The 25,240-nt window shown below is 45.4% G+C and overlaps 1 protein-coding gene across 7 annotated transcripts in view; it reads left to right on the forward strand.

Annotated features, from left to right (window-relative positions):
- The window catches only part of CLCC1 (chloride channel CLIC like 1), a 190,529-nt gene that overhangs the window by 98,912 nt on the left and 66,377 nt on the right, over positions 1-25,240 (forward strand). For all 7 annotated transcript variants that reach the window (XM_069232390.1, XM_069232391.1, XM_069232394.1 and 4 more), the window contains exon 7: positions 14,547-14,640. In XM_069232390.1, coding sequence (XP_069088491.1) covers positions 14,547-14,640 — 94 coding nt within the window. The remainder of the gene's footprint in view (positions 1-14,546; positions 14,641-25,240) is intronic.

The following is a 25,240-nucleotide window of genomic DNA, read 5'->3' on the forward strand; positions in this document are numbered from 1 at the left end:
CTGTTTTGAATGTCTTACAGCAGTTTCAGCTATGTCAGGGAAATTGCTCTTCTTGCCTTCTATCCTAGGCTCTTGATATTTCTAGATTTCTCACTTTCTTAATGGAAATATCTACACCGTTCAGAGTTGCTGAACATCTCTTTTAATTTATGGTTTTATTTCCTTAGGTATTTAGAATGTTTTGCATCTATTGTAAGGTGTGTAGTTCCTGCATTTCAGAATGTTGAAAAATCACAAGAGGCAACATTATTTCCATCACACACATTTGCAGGTCAGCAACATGGGCTGGTGTGTATGCTTCTAGCAAGCATTCTCTCTAGACGTGCAGACATAAGTCTGGCTGCAAAGATGTTTTAGGAGGCTTCTTTGCTTCTAGACTGGCTGAGAATATTCCCAGAGAGTCTGAAGACCAAGTAAGGAAAAACTATTCTGATATTCTAGGTTTTTATTTACCTTTCTTTGCAACATTCATTCATCCATCCATCTCCTCATCCTTTCATGTTAGTAGTAATATGTAGAAAGTTGGGAAATACATTTGCACGGAGAGCAGGGGGGCTCAAAGTTCCATTTATATATTAGACTGTTAACATTTCATTAATGTCTCCGAATTACACTTGTATGCAATTTTGTTTGGGATCCTTGAATTTGTTTAATGAACTTAACGGATACCAAAGCTTAAATGGAAGTAGAAGAACAGTCAACATATGTTTTGAGAGATTTCGTCATCAGTGCTGTAAATATTAAGTGATGAGCCCACAATACAATAATCTCAATACTGTGGCCAAAGATTCTATAACCACATACTTGTATCGCATTGCAATCCTTATGAACATTAGGCGTCTACTGTTGTAGTTGTGTACGAGCTGTTAAACAATACTCTTTGTGAGTTTCTGTCTACACTGTTGGGTTTATTCTCAGATCAGGGCAGCATCAAGCTGCTTATCTTTATACTATTAAAAAAAAAACATGCCAATGGACAGGGGGTTCTGCCAGAGAGTCCAAGGTAAGATGGGCGCCTCTAAATGCAGCTCTGCCAGCCGGACATAACACTCGAGCAATTATCCTATTATCCCATTATCCTATTCATAAAATAGGGTAAAAATCATATGGGATCATGTCTGATGATGGGTGGGAGGATCCTTGCACCGTGATATTGATTCCCTACAAGCACGTCTGGAAGAGAAAGCGGCCCGCAGCTGTTGAACGCGCAGACCGCGAGAAACGTGGCTAAAGCCGATCGGGAAGAGGTGCTACTGCTTGACCCTGGGACCGGTGCTCGGGACCATCAGTGTGTTGAGTGCACCCCTGCACCCTGAGTTTGTGGGGACGGCTGCTGCCGGGTCACATCAGAGGCCCGGCAGATAGACTTGCTCTGTGGTGCGATCAGGCCCTGCTGGAATGTGGTCTGCTGCGACAGCGGGAGAGAGGAGGAAAGGGCCTGCCTGCAGTGTGGCGGCGACTGCTTCTACAGCCTGTTAAGGCCTGCGCCCACTTCTGCCACTTACAACCCACCGCCTGCAGTGTGAGCCCGTGCGGTGGAGCTGGTGGGCATGCCATCTTCCCTGATGCCGCAGAAGGGTGGCTTGAATGAGGAAATCGTCGGAGTGCAAGGAGCTGCAGCCGGTCAGTCCGCGTGGGCCTGCAGTGAGTAGGAGATACACGCGGGCCGCTGGGTCAGCATGGAGGCCTGCGTGGAGGAAGGTGGCAGAGCTAAATTCTACACATAATGCAGGAAGAGTGCAGCCTTGACAATCTGAGTGACACTGGCAGTTGAGATGGTGAGACATACACCGCGGGCCTCCTTCTGAACCTGTAATAGCGTTGCTAATGTAGACTTTGTGAGTTGGGGGGTGATGTGTGAACCCCTGAGCATGGACATTGGCTTGTAGGAGTAACAGTAGGCACAATATTCCCTTCTAGCACTGTGCAGGCACACTGAGAGACATATTGTCACTTGAGCTGACAACTAGAGGAAGTCTTCATATGATCATTGGGGAAGTGTAGGCTTCTGAGAGGAGTGTGGGAGTGGAAGCGGAGGGAGATCTCACTGTTCACTGTTTGGCAGCAACTGAGTGATAAGTTGCAACACAGCCACCCTCAGCACACACATCTTGGGAACATTTTCAGGGGTATGAGAGCACAGCACTGGTTGTGGCCGTGCAGTGAGATACCAAGGGCCAGATGTAGCAAATGTTTTTACCCATTCTGTGTCTATGGGAAAAAGTGTTCGTACATATGGCCCCAAGTGTCTTGCTACTACACCATTTGCATAGCATCCAATCCAGGCCTACCCTTGCTGTCTGACGTGAGAGATAGTGGAGTGGCTGCTGGGTCAGGGCTGAGAGAGAAGACAATTATTAGTGCAGGATTGAACCTGTGCTGGACTGGTTCGTGACTGGCAATGTAGCATGTCGAAGGCCCTGATCCTGGGTCCACTGAACTGGCTCAAAGATGGGGAAGGCTGACAGAACCCAATCACCCTTCAACTTCGAGTCTTGCCACTCTAATAAGCAGAGGCGAGATGTCGCCATGGAGCAGGAGTGTGGTGCTGCTTTTCGAGAATCATCATCATTGGAAGCTGCATTGCAGGAGATGCAGATGAGCCTGCAATCCATTGACCGCAAAATAGACTGGTTGAATAGGCACATGGATCATATGTCCACTAAATTAGATAAGCAAGTATCGAATCACAGCAGCCGAGCAGAGAATTTCACATTTAGAGGATGACCTGCAGACCATTAATACGAAATGTCTAAGCATGGAAAAGGTGATGGCGGTTATCCAGGCCAAAAATGAAGATCTTGAAGCGTGCTCGCACAGAAACAACTTGCGCCTAACAGGGGTGCCAGGGTTCACCAACACTGGGAAGCTCAAGCACTATGGTAGAAGCTGTGCTGGGAAAATCTGTCTGCAATGTTGATCATGGAAGGGGCGCACAGCTCATTGATGGCACCCTCTCCCCACCCCCTACCTCCCACCCTACACAGGGCACCACCACACCCCATCATAGCAAAACTATTCAGCTATAGAGATGGGGACACAGTCCTCCGTATGGCAGGGGAGAAGCAGGACATCAACTATCAAGGGAATCAGATCGCATCCTACCCTGACTTCACGGAGTTGGTGCAAGTGGCGAGGAGGGAATTCCTTCCGATTATATATAAAAATAAAATAAAAAAAGCTCCAAAAGGCATCTGTCAAAGTATGCAGTGCTGTATCGCATCGACTACAAGGAAAAATAGAAAAATTTATTTGATGTCCAAGGCAGCCAAAGACTGTCTCAAGCCGCTTTCTCCACTGAAACGCAAACAGTGACTGTACAGCTCCTCCGATGAAGATAAATCATGACGGCTCATTTCTCTTCAGTGTTCAGAGTTAAGCAGTGGGGGTGATGCTTCGTCGTAGCTCAGCATTGGGACACGATCCAACTACCCTCATGACTGGGGTTAGTGCGATGGTTTGCATATCAGAACTGTCTGGCCACCTCCATCCATGTGGAGGAAGCTGGACTCCTGGCGCTGCACACCGAGGGAGCTCCCCCCAAGGGTTTGTTATCAAACTGTGTCAATTAGGAATACTGTGTGCGATGGCACGTGTGGCTGTAGATACACATGCTCTTGCCATCTAGTGTTGGGTTCAGAGTTGTTTTCTTTGAAGAAACATTTTCGAGTCACAGGATTGAGTGACTCCTCCTTCCTGGTGATACTGCGCATGGGCTTCGACTCCTTTGTTTGATTGTTTTTCTCTCTGCCCTTGGATTTGGACGTGTCTCTTCGCTCCGTTCTCCCTTCGTTCCAGTTCCAAAATCTTTTTTCCGTCTTTTCTTAAATTGATGGTATTGTCTCCAATTGCGCTCCTCTATTATTGCGATTGTCTCACTCCGTCGATTTGGGAATCGACCAAACGCCCTCCAGTGCGTGTTCGCCCTTTCGGGCCTACCTCACAGCATGGCACTAACTAGCATGCCGTGCTGATGGAACAAACGCTGTTTTGATTCTGCCCTCAGTGCCACTCCAAATTCCCCCACACCGATCAACATCTGGTGTGTAACTTGTGCCTCTACCCAGACCATCAAGAAACCACCTGTCACGCCTTCAGATCTTCCGGTCGAAAAAGATGCTTCAGGACTGGAGGGCTCGACTACTGGAGATGGTGTACAAGACTCCGGAAGACACCCTAGACATCTTCTGGGAGGAGCACGCCCAGGAGGAGGCCTTCTCCACCCAGGACTCCAACTCCAACATCTAGTCAGACATCAAAAGTCAAGAAGTCATCTTTTTGGCCCTCAAGGAGACTCCACCCTTGAGAAGCTGAAGAAAGACTCAGATCCTGCAAAGGCTATGGGCGTTTTACTATCTCCCTCACAAAGAGGGACTTTTTTTTGTCACCCATGTTTTGAGGTGTTTGCAAACCAGCGACCTCAGAGGCCTCCACATCTCAGGCCAGACAGCCTTCCAGGTCCTGCTCACAAGGATTTTATAGAGGCACCTATAGAGGTAACAGCGCAAGAGGTAGAGGTAAGACCACCACCAACTGCTCTTCTAGGAACTGCGGCACAACCTACCCCAGGAACACGAAATGACCCTTTGCTCACAGGGACCCACACCAGCAAATCACCGGCGCCCACCAATCCTGAGAAACTACTACTCTGTCTACTAATCAGTGCACGATCCCTCTGCAAACACTCCATGGAAATATGGGACACCTTAACCATTCTTAATCAGGATCTAATGTTAATCACCAAGACCTGGCTTACACCCTTATCGGCCCCGGACATCGCATGTGCATCCCAGAAGGCTACGAACTGATTCACAAAGACCGCTAAAACATGCATGGAGGAGGCATCACCATCATGCACCAGGACAACCTCTCATGCACCACTTTAAAAGTCATCTCACCTCATGGAACTGATCAACTTTCTCATCAGAATCAACGCCAGAACCACCATCAGGGGACCCTCACATACACACCCACAGTACCCCATCCTGGCTTTCGCAAAGACATCCCCGATTTCATTGCCCCACTGGCCATCGACTCAGTGGACTACATATTTCTAGACGATCTCAGTTTCCACCGGGTCAATCACCTCAACCACAACTCAGCTAACCTCCTGGACAACCTCAGCAACATAGGACTCGGACTGGTCACCAGTCCCACCCACACAGCAGGTCACATCCTTGACCCAATCTTCTCGATCAGCAACAAAGTCATGTTCTCCCACACCTCAGACCGACAACCACCATTTTTCCATAGCCTACAGAGCGGAGCACTCGCTCCTTCACCGCTAACCCCCCACCCCCACCCCTAACCCCCAAACAGATGGAAGAAAATCACAGAAACTCAGTGGAGCAGCACCCTCCCCGCCAACACACCCACACTTTCAGACAACATAGAACAAGACGCCAACAGTCTATCCGAGTGGATCCTCAACTGCAGCAACAAAATGGCCCTCATCACTAGCTCCACCTCTAGAAGATCCAGAAAACCAGCAAAATCGTTCACCCCTGAACTCTTCACATTCAAAAGAGACTGCAAGCAACTAAAAGGACTGTGGCGCACCAGCAGAGACCAAACGGACCGTGTAGCCTACAAAGAAGCGCTGAACAAATACCATCTCCGCATCAAAGAAGCAAAGAAGATCACCCTTCTCAACCACATCGAAGAAAGTGCCAACTGCCCTAAGAAACTTCTTAAGATAGTCCGAGAGTTCTCCTGCCCAACCGACACAGAAACTCTGCAACTTTGACAACAAAATCACAACAATCTACAGTAATTGTTTCTCCCCAACCCACCAACGTTGATCATCTACTCACCCTGGAAGGAGGATCTCTTAGCCACCTGATCAAGGACTGGAAGCCTCTATCGACTCAGGAAACAGTGGGCCTCATGAGATCAACTCAATCCAGCTCACCCAAAGACCCTTGCCCCCATCACATTTTCAACCTGTTCCAGAAAAAAAAATCAGCCACATCCTCACTCCCATCATCAACACATCCATTAGAACAGCCACCATTCCCGAAGCCTGGAAACAAGCTGAAGTCCAGTTGCTCCACAAAAAAACAAATGCAGACCTCAGCAAACTCGAAAATTATCGACCTAGCTTGCTGCTCCCATTGCCGGCCAAAATCCTGGAAAAAGACATCAAGAAACAGCTCACCAGACACCTGGAAGAATACAACCAATTGGACACCTCCCATGGCGGCTTCCGCACCAACTACAGCACCAAGACTGCCCTTATCTCTGCCGCATTTGACACCATCTCCCACTACACCTTCACTTCCAGACACCACCACATCGGGATAAGAAGCAACGCCCTCAAATGGATCCATACCTTCATCACAGCATGCACCCAGAGAGACCGCCTCCCACCTTTTTACTTCAGAACCTAAGAACAGCATATGCGGAGTCCCCCAGGGCTCCTCCCTCAGCTCAACCCTGTTCAACACCTACGTGATACCACTACCTGAGATCGTGTGCTCCAATGGACCTGCACACCACAAATACCTCAGATTCGTGATTGCAGGAAAACACGATCAATTCAGGAACGTGTTCACATCTTTGTCTCTCCTCCCCTAGTTTCGAGAGAATTGTTCACACACGGTCAGGACCCTAATGCGCATCTTAGGGATGATGGCCTTCTGCATTTCCATCGTTCCCCATGTCAGACTCCACATGCGTCCTCTAGTGTTGTTAGACCACCATAATCACCACTTTCTGCAATGGTGGAACACCATCAATCTTTTAAAGAGTGGCCTTTTCTGGACCCTGTGCCTCAGATCACTCTCACAACAGATGCCTCACTCACAGGCTGGGGCACTCGCACCTTCAGGACATCTCAGTGCAGGGCCACTGGGGTTCTGATCGTCAATCACTACACATAAACTTCCTAGAGCTTCAGGCAGTATTTCTAGCCCTGAAAGCATTTATTTATCTCTCACAAGGTTGTCCTAGTCCGCACAGACAATATGACAGCAATGTATTACCTTCAGAAACAGGGAGGGGGGGGCAAGGTCACTCCATTTGTCACAACTCTCTCAGACCATATGGAAATGGGCTCTCCACCATCACATTCACATAGTGGCAGAGTATCTCCTAGGAATGGACAACGACTTTGCAGACCTGCTCAGCAGGATGCAGCAATAAGTCCATTAATGGGAACTCCACCCACAAGTCCTTTAAAGCTACTTCCCAAAGTAGGGAACACCTCAGATAGATCTTTTGACCACAGCAGAAAACACAAAATACATAAACTTCGCCCCAGTACCCACAACCTCAATCTAAGGGCAATGCTCTATGGATGAACTGGTCAGGGATATTTGCCTACGCTTTTCCCCCTTTCCATGTCATTCCATTTCTAGTTCGACAGATCAGGCAAACATCTCTCAAAATAATCCTTTTAGCTCCAAAATGGGCACGCCAGCCTTGGTTCACCAAACTACTGGATCTCCCTGCCTCCCCCTCCCCTCGCTTACCCCCCCCCCCCCTTCACCCCCTCCCCCCCCCAAGAAGCTTTCCAAACAGCCCAGACCTTCTCACTCAAAACCAAGGTCAGGTCAGACACCCAGACCCCAAATCTCTCAACCTTTCGATATGGCTCCTGAGGTCATAGAGTTTTGTTATCTAGATCTGCCTGCAGAGTGCACGTACATCCTTAGAGAAGCTTGTAAACCCACTACCAGAGCATGTTGTGGAAACACTTTGTTTGCTACTGTCAAACTAAACATATTAATCCTATCAAAGCTACTGTCCTAGGCATTGTCTGTTACCTGCTTCATTTACAAAAAGCTCATTTTAGCTTACACTTCCATTTATATTACATCTCACAGCTATAGCTGTTTACTTGCAAAACAGACAATACAAATCCCTCTTTAGGATTCCAGTAATTAAAGCATTCATGTAATGTAATTTCACCAAGAATGTCCCCTGCACCATCATGGAACCTCAATATTGTCCTTACTTGGTTTATGGGTCCTCCTTCCGTGCCACTTCAGTCATGCCCTTTTCAGTACCTGTCATGCAGAGTTACCTTTTTAGTTGCCATCACATCTCTCAGGCAGGTTAGTGAGCTGCAGGCACTAACCTTAGAAGAACCATTCTTTTAGGTTCATAAAGACAAGATGGCTCTCCTCACCATACGAAGTTCCTTCTTAAGGCGATCTCTCAATTCCTTAATCAATGTTAAAAGTGCATTAATGTTCTACAGTGATACAACAAAAGAGTTTAGAAAGACTAAACAGCTTTTTATAGCTTTCTCATTACCTCATAAAGGCAATCCTATTTCAAAAAGCAGCATAGCTAGGTGGATAGTTAAATGTTTTCAGACTTGTTAGGGTAAACTACACTCTTCCAGGAAGAAGGGAGCCACTATGTCTTTCCTTAGCGGACCTTTGTAAAGCAGCTACGTAGTCTACACCACATACATTTACAAAACATTATTGTGTAGATGTATTTGCACATCAGCAAGCCAGTGTAGACCAAGCGGTACTGAGAACACTTATCCACACTTTTCGAATCAACTGCAACTCCCACAGGCTAGCCACCGCTTTTGTGGAAGAACTGCTTTACAGTCTACACAGAGCATGTGTATCTACAGCCACATATGCCATCGAACAAAAATATTACTTACCCAGTAAGCATCTGTTTAGTGGCATGTAGTGCTGTAGATTCACATGCAGCCTCCCCGAGCGCCTGTGGCTATTTCAGTTGCTTTATATTTGTATATAGTTGTGTATATATATATATATATATATATATATATATATATAGATACATTTACATGGACATCTTTCTCTATACTTCCTCTACACTCCTTTTCTCACCCGCCTGCGGGAAAACAGTCTAACAGAGGAGATGATGCCCATGCACAGTATCACCAACAAGGAGTCACTCGATCCTGTGACTCGAAAATGCTTCTTTGATGAAAAACAACTTGCAACACTCGGAACCGAACACTGGATGGCAGGAGCATGCAGAGTATGTAAATCTACAGCACTACATGCCACGAACAGTTGCTTACGGAGTAAGTAAAAAATGTCTTTGTGTGTGAAGCATGTTGTTTGTTGGTGGGGAAAACAGGGATTGTTTTTAGCAGGTATGCTAAAGTGGTGGGGGGGAGGTGGCATAGTTTGTTGGCTTGTTAACACAATGGATAAGCATGTACGATATCCCAAATGGTTACACCGACACATTAGATTCTTATACATGATGCAAAGGTACAATACAGTTCACATCTCGGGATGGCCAGAAGAGGAGGTAGAGTGAACCTAGCGACCTGGAATGTTCCAGTTATAAACAATCCTTGCGAAAATCAGACTAGTCCTTAACTTCTTAGACCGCCATAAAATACAGATCGCACTTTTTATAGGAGACTCATCTGGCACGGGCGATGGTGGCGATTATAGGATCTCGATGACAGGTTAGAGACTAGCATCATCCTACTCTACATATGCTAGAGGGTTTTTTATACTAGTGAAACAAGGGATTCCCTTCACAGTTACCCACCCAGTAACAGGTGACCAAGGGAGGCTGGCAATTGCTCAAGGGATGCTCTATGGTACGCATATCACATTAGTGAAAACATATGCCCCAAATATAGACAACCCTCACTTTTTTTTTACATGCACATGGAGACAAATACACGTCTTATCCCCATTCACTTTAATTTTGGGGAAGGGAGGAGATCTGAACACACATCTGGAACAGACTGCACAGGGAAGGCCCATCTATATCCTCAGTACATGGTCCAGATTGGACTAGTGGCCGATCAGAGAGAATAGCTGTCCGTGGGTGGACAGGGTTGAACACATTCCCAGGACCATTTTGGATCATTCGCCAGTTCTGCTGGGGTTCCGCTGCCGGCCTGTGCTTCCCTGCCTTTCTCAAGGCATTCCAGGCCCCCGCATTACTGGATGCTGTGTTCAAAGACAGTATAAGGTTGGTGATCACTGAATACTTTGCAATCAATATTGGAACTATTGAGGGAAAGGGTACACTATGGGAGGCCTTCAAGGTCACGATAACGGGTGCTTGCTTGGGGGCCCAGGTGAGTGTACTGAGAGACATACGCAATAAATCAAACATCACTGAATCCACACTATACTCACTTGAGCGGGAATACGAAAATCAGCTATCAGGGACAACTTGTCGAAATATCAATACCTTGCTTCACAAGAGGCACAGTTCCTGTCTGAGACATGTCACATGTGCATGTGGGTAGGGAGGGTGCCCAGGTCATCACCTTGCTGGTATACTGCGGTCTTCCATGGGAACTGAGCACATCATTAAAATTACTACTGCATATGTAAAGGTGCTTTACGACACGCCTGCCATATCAGCTGCGTTTAAGAATTTTTATGCAGAATTATATGGTAGCCGCAAGGCCGCTTCTACAGCTGAAAGTCATGCTTACCTGGAAGATGTTGCATTCGCATGGTTGTCTCATGGGCAAAGAAAATATTTAACTTAACCCATCACAATTGACGAAGTAAAGGAAGCTATACATGCGCTCCCTAATAATAAGGCCCCTGAGTTGAATGGACTAATGGGAGTTTTATAAAAAAATACTGCAATATTCTGGCACCGCATATGCATGTTGTGTACGAAGAGGCCTATCACAATTTAATCTTGCTTCCCGCCTTATGTTGGCACTAATAGAGACCCTGCTAAAACCAGATAAGGAATCGGAAATGTGCGAGTCCTTTAGACCACTAGCCTTATTAAACATAGATACAACAAGTCTGGCAAAATATTGGCCCCATGGCTTCAGCCCTTGCTTCTTAGATTGGTCTTACCAAACCAGTCTGGGCTTGGGCCTAGTAGGTCCACCGCCCACAATTTGTGTACTCTGTTTGCACCTCTGGACTACCTGGATCCAGCTATTCTGGCGGCTGCAGTCTTATTGGATGCCGCTAAAGCCTTCATTTTGATCGACTGAGACTCAATGTTCGCCATCATAGCCGTATGGGTGTGCCTGAGCATTTCCTCCACTGGATCAGATGCTCAGCTGGTTCAGGTACGAGTAAATGTTCATAGTACTGATACCACGTTGCGTGCTCTTGCATTCCCATTGCAGTGGGTCACTGACCCTGTCAAGTACCTCGAGATATGGCTCCATAGGAACCCTAATCACATAATTTATTTGAATTACAGTGACGCTATAGCTAAATTAGAGTAACAGATCGACAGATGGAAGACATTACTGCTCTCTCTAGCAGATAGGCTAACAATACTAATAATGTTAGTGCTGCCTAACCTTGTTTGTTAATATACCTATTGTACTCCCTGCATATTTGTTTCAGAAAGTGTGCACATTCCTGCTGTTGCTGGTCTGGGTTGATAAACAACCCCATATTGAGTGGGACATACTGACTTTACCGTATGACGGGGAGGTTTTAATGCACCGAATTTTTATTTATGTTACTTATGCAGGCAGGCGCACTTTGCACACTACTGGTATAGGCCACATGAGTACATTCCTCACGTAGCAATAGAACCTGACAACGCATACACAGTGCCACTGTCGGCTATTATTAATCCCCAACGTAGCCACGTCTCCCACACTGAGATTAATACTATACATGCTACATCGGTGGCTTGGAGGCGCTTGGGCACGCTGGCAGGGAGGTTCCCACTGTACGCATCACCCTGATATATTGGTGACACGAGAGGAGAAGGCTCTTAGATTGCTTACACAAGTAGGTCTAACGACTATGGAGACTCTCTACCCAAATGATAGCTTTGTATGCCTAGACAAGCTCCCGCTCACACAAGCTCACTCATCAATAGTGATGTTTACATATTACAGGTTGCCGGTGGCCATAAGAGCTCTCTATACTGAATTTCCATAGGCGCCACCAGCTCTTAATGCGCTACAGGTGTTACTTCAGAGCGCCACACATCGTCATTTAACTATTAGGCTTTATACCGCAGCGCAGGGAGACAAACCATTGACCACGAACAAGGCCATGGCCTGCTGGAATGCCCCGTCCCCTGGCCGAGGCTAACTGGATTTTCTGCTGTGCGCAATTGAACACCCTCACCTTCAATTGTAATTTACACATCCTTCACTTTAAATTCTTACATCAAACATACCACATCCCTCTTAAATTGTACAAAATTGAGATACGCGATGATGCCACATGTGCAAAATGTTGGGAGAGGGAGGCAGACTTCATACACCTGGCCTGACTCTGCTCACATGTCCTGCACTGCTGGACCCTGCTGTCTGTTTATGGGATCTAGAGTGTGAGCTACAACCTATTAATCGCAAGTTTGTCTCTGTGGCATTACTGTTGGTGGAAAAGAGGGTGGTGCTACACTGTGGAAGCAGGATTAAACCTTCCCAACAAAACTGGCTAAAAGACTTGATGTATTGCAGGTCAGAACTGGAACTATATTCTGAGGAGCTGCCACAGTGATCAAGACCTAAAGACACATGGGCTCCCTTAATGACATATTTACTATCTCTACCGGAAGATGCGAATCCCATTGGTGTATGATGGTTGTGGGAGGGGAGAATTTCTGAAACTACTGTGCTACGTGGATATCGACATAGAGATCATAGCTTACTTATGGTTTGGGATTATGTGGCACCTCGTGGGTGCGAAGGTTTCTGAGCACCATATGTTATTCTTTGTCTTACATGCTTCCTGGTGAAATAATAACATTAAATAAAACATGCAATGACTCAGGAAGACAAAGTTCCAGAATCCAGAAGAGAAACTGGAAGCAGAAATCGTCCATTATTGTAGTTTTTGTATAACTACGTTTTATTTAATGATGCTATACAAAAATGTCCAATGGCAAAAATCTCATGAATAGAGCAATGTAGAAGATGAACTAACCTGATTATTGTAGACTGAATAGATATTTGTTAAAAAAAAAAAAAACGGAATTTTAAAAAAGGATCTTGATACAGGGTTCAAACTCTAGAATATGAAACTAAAACTAGGATGTTTTGCTAGAGTTATTCTGGTTACCTTTGTACTAAACCATTTGACTACATCTATGCATCAAGCAGTTTTTATCCTGTTCAGATTTACTACACCACCAAGTGTTCTTTTATATGAAAACCTTCCAATAGTTGTCTGTTGTTGTTTAAATATGTCCGAAAATGCCTTTTTGATTGGATGTTACTTCTTAAATAAATACCAAATATGTTCATATCCTCTAACAAAGATCGAGCTGGTGTGTTTCCTCCAGCAAAGACCATTTATTATCATTAAAAGCACTGTTCCTAAAAAAAACAGATGTAAAACACTAGCAGTAAATGGAATGCCCATGTTGGATTCAGTCACAATTTTTTTAAACGTGGTAGCTCTTTCTGAATGAGCTTGGCTTCTCGTAGCAGAGATCTTGCAAGATTCCACCTCTAAACACAGCCTCACCACCATTTAGGTGTGTGCGTGAGCAATGCACTATCTATAAAGAGGTATTAAATATCCTCTGAGAGAAGAGCAAGCCATGACACGTACACAAGCGATAAGCCACATCACTCCACTTACACTAAAAAAAACAGTGTCAGACTTCACCTAAAGCTATCCTTATTTTAACCCCATGCTCAGGTAAATTCCCATTTTTGGAGCAGTAAAAATCGGACATCTAAAATGTTCATTTCTAGTACTTCTGGTCCTAAAGAACAAGGTATAGTAGGTTCCATTTGTAAGCAGAGATATCTGCATAAGACCAAAGCCTAACCTGTATATGTGCAGTGCCCACATTATTGGTCCCAAAATAGAGTGGTAACCATTACAAAGCATTGCATTTTTTTTAAAAATCCCCTTTCCATGAAACGTTAATTCCATGTAAGAGCATTGATGCCACCTTCGCTGATAGCAGTTTCAATAGTAAACTCACCATAGGTCCATAAACTCGTTTGTGTAGCTTCAGTAAGGCATGAGGTGCTGTGCTTCTGTCAACCTTAGCATTTCTAATTGTAAGTTCCATGTCAACAAAGAAGACATTGAAACTCCCAAATAATAATATGCCTTCGTAATAGCTAGTTCAAGTCACCCTGAAATAGTTAATTGCATTCCTTCTCCTATCAAATATCAAGTATCTTGGGGGTTGAGGTTAGGTTGTTCTTTGTAATGTAGTGTTCCAAGTCATTACCTAACAATCGGATACCTGCGAGCATTTCATCGCAGTGCTCGGTGTTGCAAGACAAAATCTCATGTTACCGTGTGTGAATTCAAGTTCTGCTTCATACCGGCTGAGAAGAAGTGGAGTGTACCCTAGCTTAGTTTTGATGGAAAAAGAGGCTACCAAGTTATATCACCTTGGCTTTAAACTGTCTGATTGGCAGATCCATGTGTCAGGCACAGTTGTACCTTTGGCATTTCATTAATGAAACTGATGCTGCTTTTTGAAACAGTGTTGGTTCAGCTCAAAGATTCCATACCAATGATTCATTTATAGATGTTGGTGAATTATGCAACTTTTTCTAATGCAGCATTTTTTGTGAGATTTTCAAATTCACTGTTACTGATAACTTTAATAGCCCAATATTTGAGAGCTACTTTTGAGCTTTTTCTTCTATTGTTTTGTAGGTAGAATTTGCTCAGCGTCAAGCTGACGTTGCTAAAATGGAAAAGTTTGACACCAAATGCAGTGAGAAAGTGGACTGGGCTAATAGTCTAACAGGTGAGCTGTTTAAGTTTATTTCTTCCCATTAAATTAAAAGTGAAATGTTATATTAACAAACTGACTTTTGTTATAATTGGTCTCTTTTACATTGTCAGCGTTTGTCCTTATTTGGTCATTGTTGCTAAATCCAGTTGTGATGCTCTGCAGCAGCATTTGTTACTGCATTGCATTACCATTGGATATTAGTTTCAGGTGTGTAACAACCCATAGTAACAAGATTACAGTAGATTTGTTCTGCAAAATCCTCATTCAATATCAGCAACTATTTTTGGTCACTCAGTGATGGGAAACCTGTGAACGAGATATCAAAGCTCTGAAATAACTATATGCCTTAAAAGTACCCTATTTATGCTGCACTAAAAAATCTAAATTGACCTTACTGATTAAACCTCTGGTACAGTAAAATGTGTTATAACCTGAGTAGCAGTCAAAGTTAGCAATACCTCCGCCCTCTAAATTAGATATTTGCTTGGCAAAAGGATTGTAAGAGATTCTTTTACAAATCTGAAAGTTAATGTAGGCAACCCGTGTGCACACACCTTCTGTGTAGCACTGACTTAATCTGTATATCCTCTGTAAATTGCTTTACTTTAGTCTCAACTCAAATAAATGGATTGCGCTAAATTACTAAGTCTAAGTTGTGACGCTTGTGTTGTAGGGGTGTTACTTTGTGAAATTATGCTAAAGTTGCTACTTTGAAACACAAAACAATAGAGAGAATTCTGCATTTGATCTCAGCCGCTGGTAATTAATTGGGACTCTTTCCTAGTAACTTAATCATTGCAATAGTTTTGTCCGTACATATTCCCATGGTCACTGTGCACATGAATCAACTGTATCCTAGTGATGGTCCAGCAGGCACAATCTGGTTTAGGGGTGCTTGTTTCCCATTCAGAGGGGACCTGACCTAGTAGTTTGGACTGGACAGGACTGGTTCTATTTCAGCAGGACCCAGTATAATTTGCAAAAGAGTGGTTCTTCTCGGGAGTAGCACAGTGGGAAACAAAGCAATTAACTAGAATGCAGCTCAGAGTAACTATTAGATTAATTCAAGCACCCCACCCATAACCTTGTTTTCCTCAGTGCTATGCTCTTAGTGTAATGGTTATGACATAAGTGGGTCCACTGCATGTGTACTGCAGTAATCAAGCTGCACCTCACAGGTGAGGCCTAAAAGGCTGAAACTAGTCCGGGATTGCTCGTTTTTAATTTAGAGGGAATCTGGCTTGCAAGTTCGGGTTGCTTAGGCTCGTCTTCAGGCAAAGCAGACTTTGACTGCTCTTACTGGATCAGGGCTAAGCCTGATTTTCTTAAGTATGGTTCTTGTTTGGAATGGTACATCACAAGCATAAATTGAGAGGAAGAAATTCCAGCAGTCCATGCAGCTCCAAGATGCTCATCAGTTAGCCGCTCAAGAGAGACTTCAGGAGGCTCCCTGATGTGATTTCATCATCTTGTGTACAACCAGATGTTCCATGTTTTGTACTATAGAAACATTGTCTGGTTGAAGAATTGAAGCAATTGTTTTATGGTTTCAGAGAGTTGCTTGAAATGTGACCTGGTTTTCAGAATGCTGGGGACAGTATATTGCCCCTCTGTTGACTGGTGAAATACAGGCCACAAATCAGGCAGCCAATCTAGATGGTAATGCTCCATATGCATACATAAAAATGTGATCCTGGAGAAGTTGGGATTCAATGAAATGTCATACCAAGCTCAATTTTGCAGCATCAAACTGGAGCCCTGTGAAGCACACTAAAGACCAAGCCAATGCGTGGTTGAAGACCTCTGCTCATCCAGACTCCTACTTTCATAAATCCTTTCAATCTGGTGGTCGAGCCTTTTCCTACATCGCTCCTAAAGCATGGAACGACCTACAGTTACACCAAGAGCCTCCTCCTCACCTCTTGAATTCCACAAGAAGCAGAAGACCTGGCTTTTTGAGTAGTCTGACTAGGCCCGCTAGACCTACTAAGCCCTGACTCACACTTGCTCAGCATATGGCTTCCCTCCTGGGTGAAAGTGCGCTCTACAAATCTGCATAACATAACTACCAATGTGAACATTTGCTACAAAATACATGCAGTCACTACCAACCCTGAAGCAAAGCATCTGAATCCCTCCATTACTGAAGTAGTAGTCCTTTCTTCATCAAATCAAAAAGTGAGTATAGTTGAAACAGAGTGAACCCCTCAACATCTATGAGGTGGAGCAACATGGAACAAAATATCCAGCCTAAAAGGGTTAAAAGGTAACTTTTCTAAATAGCTAGCTAAAAGACCTCAGAAGAGTCACAGCAAAGGGGGCAGTTCCACCCAAGGGCACCAGTGTTATGAAAACAGGTAATGGGGACACAACACTCAATTGTGTCTGAATAAAAACAACCAGAACCCACAATGACCGTGATAGTGGGGGTTCATTGTGCAGATAGAAGTCCTAACCCTTATACCTGTGAAGTGAGCGTTTTCGAGGCAATGTTCGGCGGCCCAGTGGACGGTGGGTGTTTGCAAACTGTACTACTTCCAGAATACTGTTCAAACACTCCAGAGGAGGACAGTGTGGCCCTATGCTACACACATCCCACCATATTAGTTATCTGTACTAAGCAATGACAGGATATACCAATATAAGTACAGATAGTGCCTAAATTGCCCACCCATCTAATACTGGGAACAGACATTCACAACTTTAGAAAGATGTTCTTCATTAATACCTTGCACAAATGCTGGTTGGAAGCTTCTGTAGTAACTGAAAGGTTAGAAAATCCTTACCCAAGAAGCTGTAGACAGGTGCTTGCTTTGAAAAGAAGGGAGGCATGTTTTAGTAACCCTGGCGTGCAGCCAGGGAATAAAACTTGGAACCTTTAGAATCTTTTATAATTCTGGAGAGAGCAGATTTTTGATCCTAGCATTCAGTATGCAATGTCGTGAGTCAGGCAGGAAGATAATCTAACTTCACCACCTAATGGGCCCTATTTTCAATGGCAAAAAGGTTTAGTATATAGTATCATTGCGAAAAAAGATCAGCCCAATGAAAATCAACTCTTGTTTTTTTGGCCATTTTGGGCAGTGGTGCTGGTGCTAGCTATACCTGTATGACTGTAATCCATCAAGGTGCAGAGAAAACCCAGCAGTTAATCCTTCGGTGTGTGTGTTTTTTGGCCTGGCGTGTTTGCAGAGATTGTCAAATACTGCAGTATGTGCCTAAAGTGGCAAGTGAAAAATCCTTGCCATGTGCCAAGAGCTCCCCTAAACCACTACCCATAATACAGACTCCCATTTCAGCTGCTAGATGTGGATGCAGTAAGGCTAGTCGAACCATTGTGAAGAGTACTCAGATATACACTGGTAGTTGTTGTCTATGCCAGAGCCTACTCTGGGGCCTTTTTACGTGGCATCATAGCAGCCAGGATCAATTGATTAAAACGATGTTCCGCCTTTTAGGAGTCAAACAGTTAGATATGTGTACACCATATACAGACCAGTGGCCTCATAGAGTGGTTCAACCAGATTCTTAAACAAATGCTTAAGAAAGCTGCCTGTCCAGATCTGAAAAATTGGGACAAGGTGTTACCCTCGGTTCTCTATGCTCTATTTAGTTTGCGTTACTGGGCTTAACAGTCCAGATCCTTTTTGGATAAGTTTCTAGAAGACTGGGATAAAATGCTGGAGAATACTACATCCGTAGTCAAATGTACTTATACTGTCCATCTATTAGAGAGTTTGCCTCCCTGCTCTTTTTCAGTTAGCTGCTGAGAACTTAAAAAAGCCCAAAGCCACTAAAAAAAACGATGTAACCAGGTAACATGGTTAATAAGGTTTCAAGTGAATAACAAAATATTGGCGTTCGTCCCAAACTCAGAAAACAAGTTATTGCCACTATGGTCTGGACCCTTTAAAGACATAGAACTGGTGGGAAAAGTTACCAACAAAATATCCCAAGCTGACAAGAAGCCAGATATTGAAATATATCATGTCCACATGTTAAAGAAATGGAAGGAACCCAAAACCCCCTGCTTAATTGATATTGTAACATCAGAAGTAAAAGACAATGAGGATATGTCACCAGTACAAACTCCTGGCACATGGGAAGTATTAGTAAGCATGATTCCCTTGATCCGCAAACAAACAAAAAAATACTTTACAACATCTGATAAGGTTTGGACAGGTGTGTTATACATAACCAGGGGAAGTCTATTTGATTGAGCACAATATAGAAACAAAGGAAGGCACAACTGTGCAAGACAGACCTTACTAAATAGTGGAGGCTCCACATTAAACAGAAAGTGGAAATAATGGTAAAACTGTATATGTATCATACAGCAATTGGTCTTCACTCATTGTTCTGCTACATAAAACTGATGGCCTGTCAGATTTCTGGCAACTAAACTAAGAATCCAGTTTTGATGCATATCTGATGCCCTACATTGATGAACTTATGGAGAAAGAGCCAGAAGGGCTACGTACACCATTTCACTGGATCTGACAAAGTACCCTTGAGAACATCAGATAGACCTAAAACAGCTTTCTCCAGGCACCTAGTATTCTTTAATTTTAGAGTTTTGCCTCTTGGTCTTCCGGGTTGTAGGAAGTTGGCTCTGTATATACTATGTCAAAGTGAGAGATAGTGTGCACAGAGTCCAAGGGTTCCCCATAGAGGTTAGATAGTGGCAAAATTAGATAATACGAATGCTCTATTTTGTGGTAGTGTGGTCGAGCAGTAGGCTTATCAAAGGGTAGTGTTAAACATTTGTTGTACACACACAGGCAATAAATGAGAACCACACACTCAAAGACTTAACTCCAGGCCAATAGTTTTTATATAGAAAAATATATTTTCTTAATTTATTTTAGAACCACAAGATTCAAGATTTGAAGTAAATACATAAAATGCAAGGTACTAAACACAGGTAAGTAAAGAACTTTGAATTAGAGCAATAACATACACAGTATAGGTTAAGTCACCGCACCAGCAACACAGGGCCGGTGTAGTGCAGGCAGGGTACAGGGGTCTTCTCGGGACAGCCGGCAACTGGGCTAGATAGAGGGTTGCCTGATGGTCACTCCTGCACTGGAGTTCGGTTCCTTTTGGTCCTGGGGCTGCGGGTGCAGTGCTTGGTCCAGGCGTCGGGTTCTTTGTTCCAGGCAGTCGCGGTCAGGGAGAACCTCTGGATCCTCTCTGCATGCGTCGCTGTAGGGGTGCAGGGGGGTCGTCTCAGGTTACTCACATAGTCGCAGTCGCCTGGGAGTACTCTCTGCTGTGTTAGTTCTCTGCAGCTCGAGCCGGCGTCGTCGGGTGCAGAGGGTGAAGTCTCACGCTTCCAGCGGGAAGAGTGAGTTCTTTAAAAGTTGCTAAAAAGTTGCAAAGTTGTTGCTGTTTGTGAACAGTGCCGCTGTTCTCTGGAGTTTCTTGGTCCTTCGGTTCAGGGCAGTCCTCTGAGGCCTCCGAGGTCGCTGGTCCCTGTTGGATGCGTCGCTGTGCAGGTTCTTTGAGTCTGGAGACAGGCCGGTAGGGCTGGGGCCAAGTCAGTTGTCGTCTCTGCAGGGCTTCCAGGTCAGCAGTCCTTCTTCTTGTTGTAGGTTGCAGGAATCTGATTTCCTGGGTTCTGGGTCGCCCCTAAATACTAGATTTAGGGGTGTGTTTAGGTCAGGAGGGCAATAGCCAATGGCTAATGTCCTGGAGGGTGGCTACACCCTCTTTGTGCCTCCTCCCTGAGGGGAAGGGGGCACGACCCTAATCCTATTGGGGGGATCCTCCAAACTCACGATGGAGGATTTCTTAAGGCAGGGGTCACCTCAGCTCAGGACACCTTAGGGGCTGTCCTGACTGGTGGGTGACTCCTCCTTGTTTTTCTCACTATCCTCTCCAGCCTTGCTGCCAAAAGTGGGGTCAGTGGCCGGAGGGGAGGGCATCTCCACTAGCTGGGGTGCTGTAACAAAAGGCATGAGCCTTTGAGGCTCACTGCCAGGTGTTGCAGTTCCTGCAGGGGGAGGTGAGAAGCACCTCCACCCAGTACAGGCTTTGTTCCTGGCCACAGAGTGACAAAGGTACTCTTCCCCATGTGGCCAGAAACTCGTCTGGTTGTGGCAGGCTGGCAGAAACTGGTCAGCCTAGGACTAGGAGTTGGACTGGTGTTCAGGGGGCATCTCTAAGATGCCCTCTGGGTGCATTTTACAATAAATTCCACACTGGCATAAGTGCGCATTTATTGTGCTGAGAAGTTTGATATCAAACTTCCCAGATTTCAGTGTAGCCATTATGGAACTGTTGAGTTCATTTTAGACAAATTCCCAGACCATATACTCTTTATGGCTACCCTGCACTTACAATGTCTAAGGTTTTGCTTAGACACTGAATGGGCATAGTGCTCATGCACATATGCCCTCACCTGTGGGATAGTGCACCCTGCCTTAGGGCTGTAAGGCCTGCTAGAGGGGTTACTTACCTATGCCACAGGCAGTGTGAGGTGGGCATGTGTTCTGCTTTCCTGCTCTTATCTCAAAACCGAGCTTACAGAACCTCTCTGGAATGCACTTCTGAGTTTAAAGAAGACATTTATTGTTATTATTTCTTCACCGCAAGGTTCTTGAGAGACAAAATTAGTAAATTGGAAGCACACGTTCAAAAGTAGTCACAGCAATGAAAGCAAAATATATCAAAGTACTTCTCAGTTGCAATGTACACAGCAAATATATGTGATTATATTATAGCATAACTTCAAAGTAAAGCATAAAAGTCAAAATTCATCACCGTGGGTCTATAGCTCAGCTTCATCTTTCTGGGGTCTGCAAGTTGATGACTCTGGTCAACTGCGAGAAAGAGATTTTCTACCCAAACGGGAGACCGGCAACTGACGTCTACTTTCCTGTCTGAAGTCAAGCAGATTCAGTCTACCCCTGCTGTAGCCCAGAGTCATCCTTAAAAGCAAACTCAGTGTGAGAACCGAAGAACCTCGGAGAGTGGCCAATTCTCCCAACTTCCCTCGCTCTCAGACTAGATTGCGAGGTAAACACAAAATCTACGTGCTCTTATCAGCTAAGGTCTGGTGTGAAGAAAACAGCTTGGTCCATCTTGTGGAAAAACACAGCTTGGAAAAACACAATAGGCAGCTAAACTGAACACAACATGTAATGTGCTACTGGTGAATATTGAGCAACTAATATGCGCAGTGGTGAAACACAAAGTCATTGGTGAAACACAATTAATAGCATCACAGCATGGCACGCTGAGGGGAGTGCCATGTCGACTTAGTCATTTTCTCCCCACCAGCACATACAAGCTGTGGGGCAGTGTGCATGTGCATGTGCTGAGTGAGGGGTCCCCATGGTGGCATAAGGCATGCTGCAGCCCTTAGAGACCTAAGACCTTAGATGTACCCTGATTATGGCCAAAGTGCAATCCTGCTGCACTGTGGAGCGAGGCCCCTTCTATCGGCCCCAAATCAGTGGAAGATGAGCGAAGAGGAGAGGATGCCAGATATTGAAATATAATTGATTGTACTTCCCACTCATTTAGTTTGGAATATCCCAGCAGTCTCTGCTTTTAAGTGTGGCCAGTTGTTTGATTTGTAACCATGGTTTGTAACCTTATGTTCGATGGCATCTGTCGCTGTAGATACGCATGTTCTGCAATAGCTCGCCATCTGGTGTTGGGCCGGAGTGTTACAAGTTGTTTTTCTTCGAAGAAGTCTTTCGAGTCACGGGACCGAGTGACTCCTCCTTTTGTCTCCATTGCGCATGAGCGTCGACTCCATCTTCGATTGTTTTTTTTCCGCCATCGGGTTCGGACGTGTTCCTGTCGCTCCGAGTTTCGGAACGGAAGATTAGCTAATTTCGGAAGATTTTCGTCGGTATTGTTGCGTTCGGGATCGGCGTACTTAGATTCCACACCGCATCGAAGATCGAAGAGCTCCGGTGCCCTTCGGGGTAGTTTTTCGATCCTCCGTCGGGGCCTGGTCGGCCCGACCGCGTGCTGAAGAACGCCGATGGAACGGACCCCGTTCCGTTTCTGCCCCAAATGCCACAATAAATACCCCTACACAGACCAACACTTGGTCTGCAACCTGTGCCTGTCACCTGAGCACAGCGAAGACACCTGCGAGGCCTGTCGTGCGTTCCGGTCCCGAAAAACACTCCGAGACCGTCGAGCCAGAAGACTGCAGATGGCGTCCGCACCGACAGCCCAACGGGAGTTCGAGGAACAGGAAGAGGAAGGTACCTTCTCGATCCAAGACTCAGACTCCGAAGGATTCGACGATACACAAACCGTGAGTAAGACGTCGAAATCCACTCAGAGGAACATTTACAAGGCCCAGGGGACGCCACTGCCACCAGGCCATGGCTCGACCCATAAATTCGGTGACCGACCGTCGGCACCGAAAAAGGCCCAAACAGTGCCGAGATCGTCCGACTCCGGTCGAGACACCGGCACGCAGCCTTCTCGGGACCGAGAAAGTGCTGGAGACAAGCCTCGACACCGAGATGCCGGTTTGGACACGTCTCGACGCCGAGACAGCGGCACCGAAACAGATCGACGCCGAGAGGTTTCGGCCCCGAAAAAGAAAAAAGTCACCTCGGAGCCGAAAAAACACGCAGACAGGGTTTCGATGTCGAAACAAACTGCAAGCGACCCAGCTTCAGGCTCTTATACAGAAGAGCACTCGCTAACCTCCCAAATGCAAAAGCATAGGTTTGAGGAAGAGCTACAAGCAACTGATGTGGACCATACGCAAAAGCGTATATTCATACAGCAGGGGACGGGAAAAATAAGCACCCTTCCCCCCATTAGGAGAAAGAGAAGGTTGGAGTTCCAGACGGAACAGACACCACAACCAAAAGTGGTGAAAAGAGTTACCCCACCACCCTCTCCTCCGCCCGTGATTAACGTCTCACCAGCACAAACTCCATCACACTCCCCAGCTCACACCACCATGAGCCAGGGGGACCAAGATCAGGACGCATGGGACCTATACGACGCCCCAGTGTCAGATAACAGTCCGGAGGCATACCCTACAAAGCCATCTCCACCAGAAGACAGCACCGCGTATTCTCAAGTGGTGGCTTGAGCAGCACAATTTCACAACGTAAGCCTCCACTCAGAACAGGTCGAGGATGATTTCTTATTCAACACACTCTCCTCCACCCACAGCTCATACCAAAGCCTGCCTATGCTCCCTGGTATGCTCCGGCACGCAAAAGACATCTTTAAGGAGCCGGTCAAAAGTAGGGCAATCACACCAAGGGTGGAAAAAAAGTATAAGGCGCCTCCTACAGACCCGGCTTTCATCACTACACAGCTGCCACCAGACTCTGTCGTTGTAGGAGCAGCTAGGAAAAGGGCCAACTCTCACACATCTGGAGATGCACCACCCCCAGATAAAGAAAGCCGCAAGTTCGATGCAGCTGGTAAAAGAGTCGCAGCACAAGCTGCAAACCAGTGGCGCATCGCGAACTCCCAGGCACTACTTGCGCGCTATGACAGAGCCCACTGGGACGAGATGCAACATCTCATTGAACATCTGCCCAAGGACTTACAAAATAGGGCAAAACAAGTGGTTGAGGAGGGACAGACCATCTCCAACAACCAGATACGCTCCTCCATGGACGCTGCAGATACAGCTGCACGGACAATTAATACATCTGTAACTATCAGAAGGCATGCATGGCTCCGAACGTCTGGATTTAAACCAGAGATTCAACAAGCAGTTCTCAATATGCCTTTTAATGAAAAAGAACCGTTCGGTCAAGAAGTGGACACAGCGATTGAGAAACTCAAAAAAGATACGGACACTGCCAAAGCCATGGGCGCACTCTACTCCCCGCAGAGCAGAGGGAATTACAGCACATTCCGTAAAACGCCCTTTCGAGGGGGGTTTCGGGGTCAAAGCACACAAGCCAGCACCTCACAAGCCACACCGTCCAGTTACCAGGGACAGTATAGAGGAGGTTTTCGGGGACAATATAGAGGAGGGCAATTCCCTAGAAATAGAGGAAGATTTCAAAGCCCCAAAACCACTACTACTAAACAGTGACTCACATGTCACTCACCCCCTCCACACAACACCAGTGGGGGGAAGAATAGGTCATTATTACAAAGCATGGGAGGAAATCACTACAGACACTTGGGTTCTAGCAATTATCCAACATGGTTATTGCATAGAATTTCTACAATTCCCTCCAAACATACCACCAAGAGCACAAAATTTAACAACACACCATTCCAATCTCCTGGAGATAGAAGTGCAGGCACTATTGCAAAAGAATGCAATCGAATTAGTGCCAAACACACAAATAAACACAGGAGTTTACTCACTGTACTTTCTGATACCAAAGAAGGACAAAACACTGAGACCAATCCTAGACCTCAGAGTAGTGAACACTTTCATCAAATCAGACCACTTCCACATGGTCACACTACAAGAAGTATTGCCATTGCTAAAACTACACGACTACATGGCAACTTTAGACCTCAAGGATGCTTATTTCCATATACCAATACACCCATCGCACAGGAAATACCTAAGGTTTGTATTCAAAGGAATACATTACCAATTCAAGGTACTGCCTTTCGGATTAACAACCGCACCAAGAGTCTTTAC

This window comes from Pleurodeles waltl, chromosome 4_2 (assembly GCF_031143425.1).
Source record: "Pleurodeles waltl isolate 20211129_DDA chromosome 4_2, aPleWal1.hap1.20221129, whole genome shotgun sequence".
Taxonomy (NCBI): Eukaryota; Metazoa; Chordata; class Amphibia; order Caudata; family Salamandridae; genus Pleurodeles; species Pleurodeles waltl.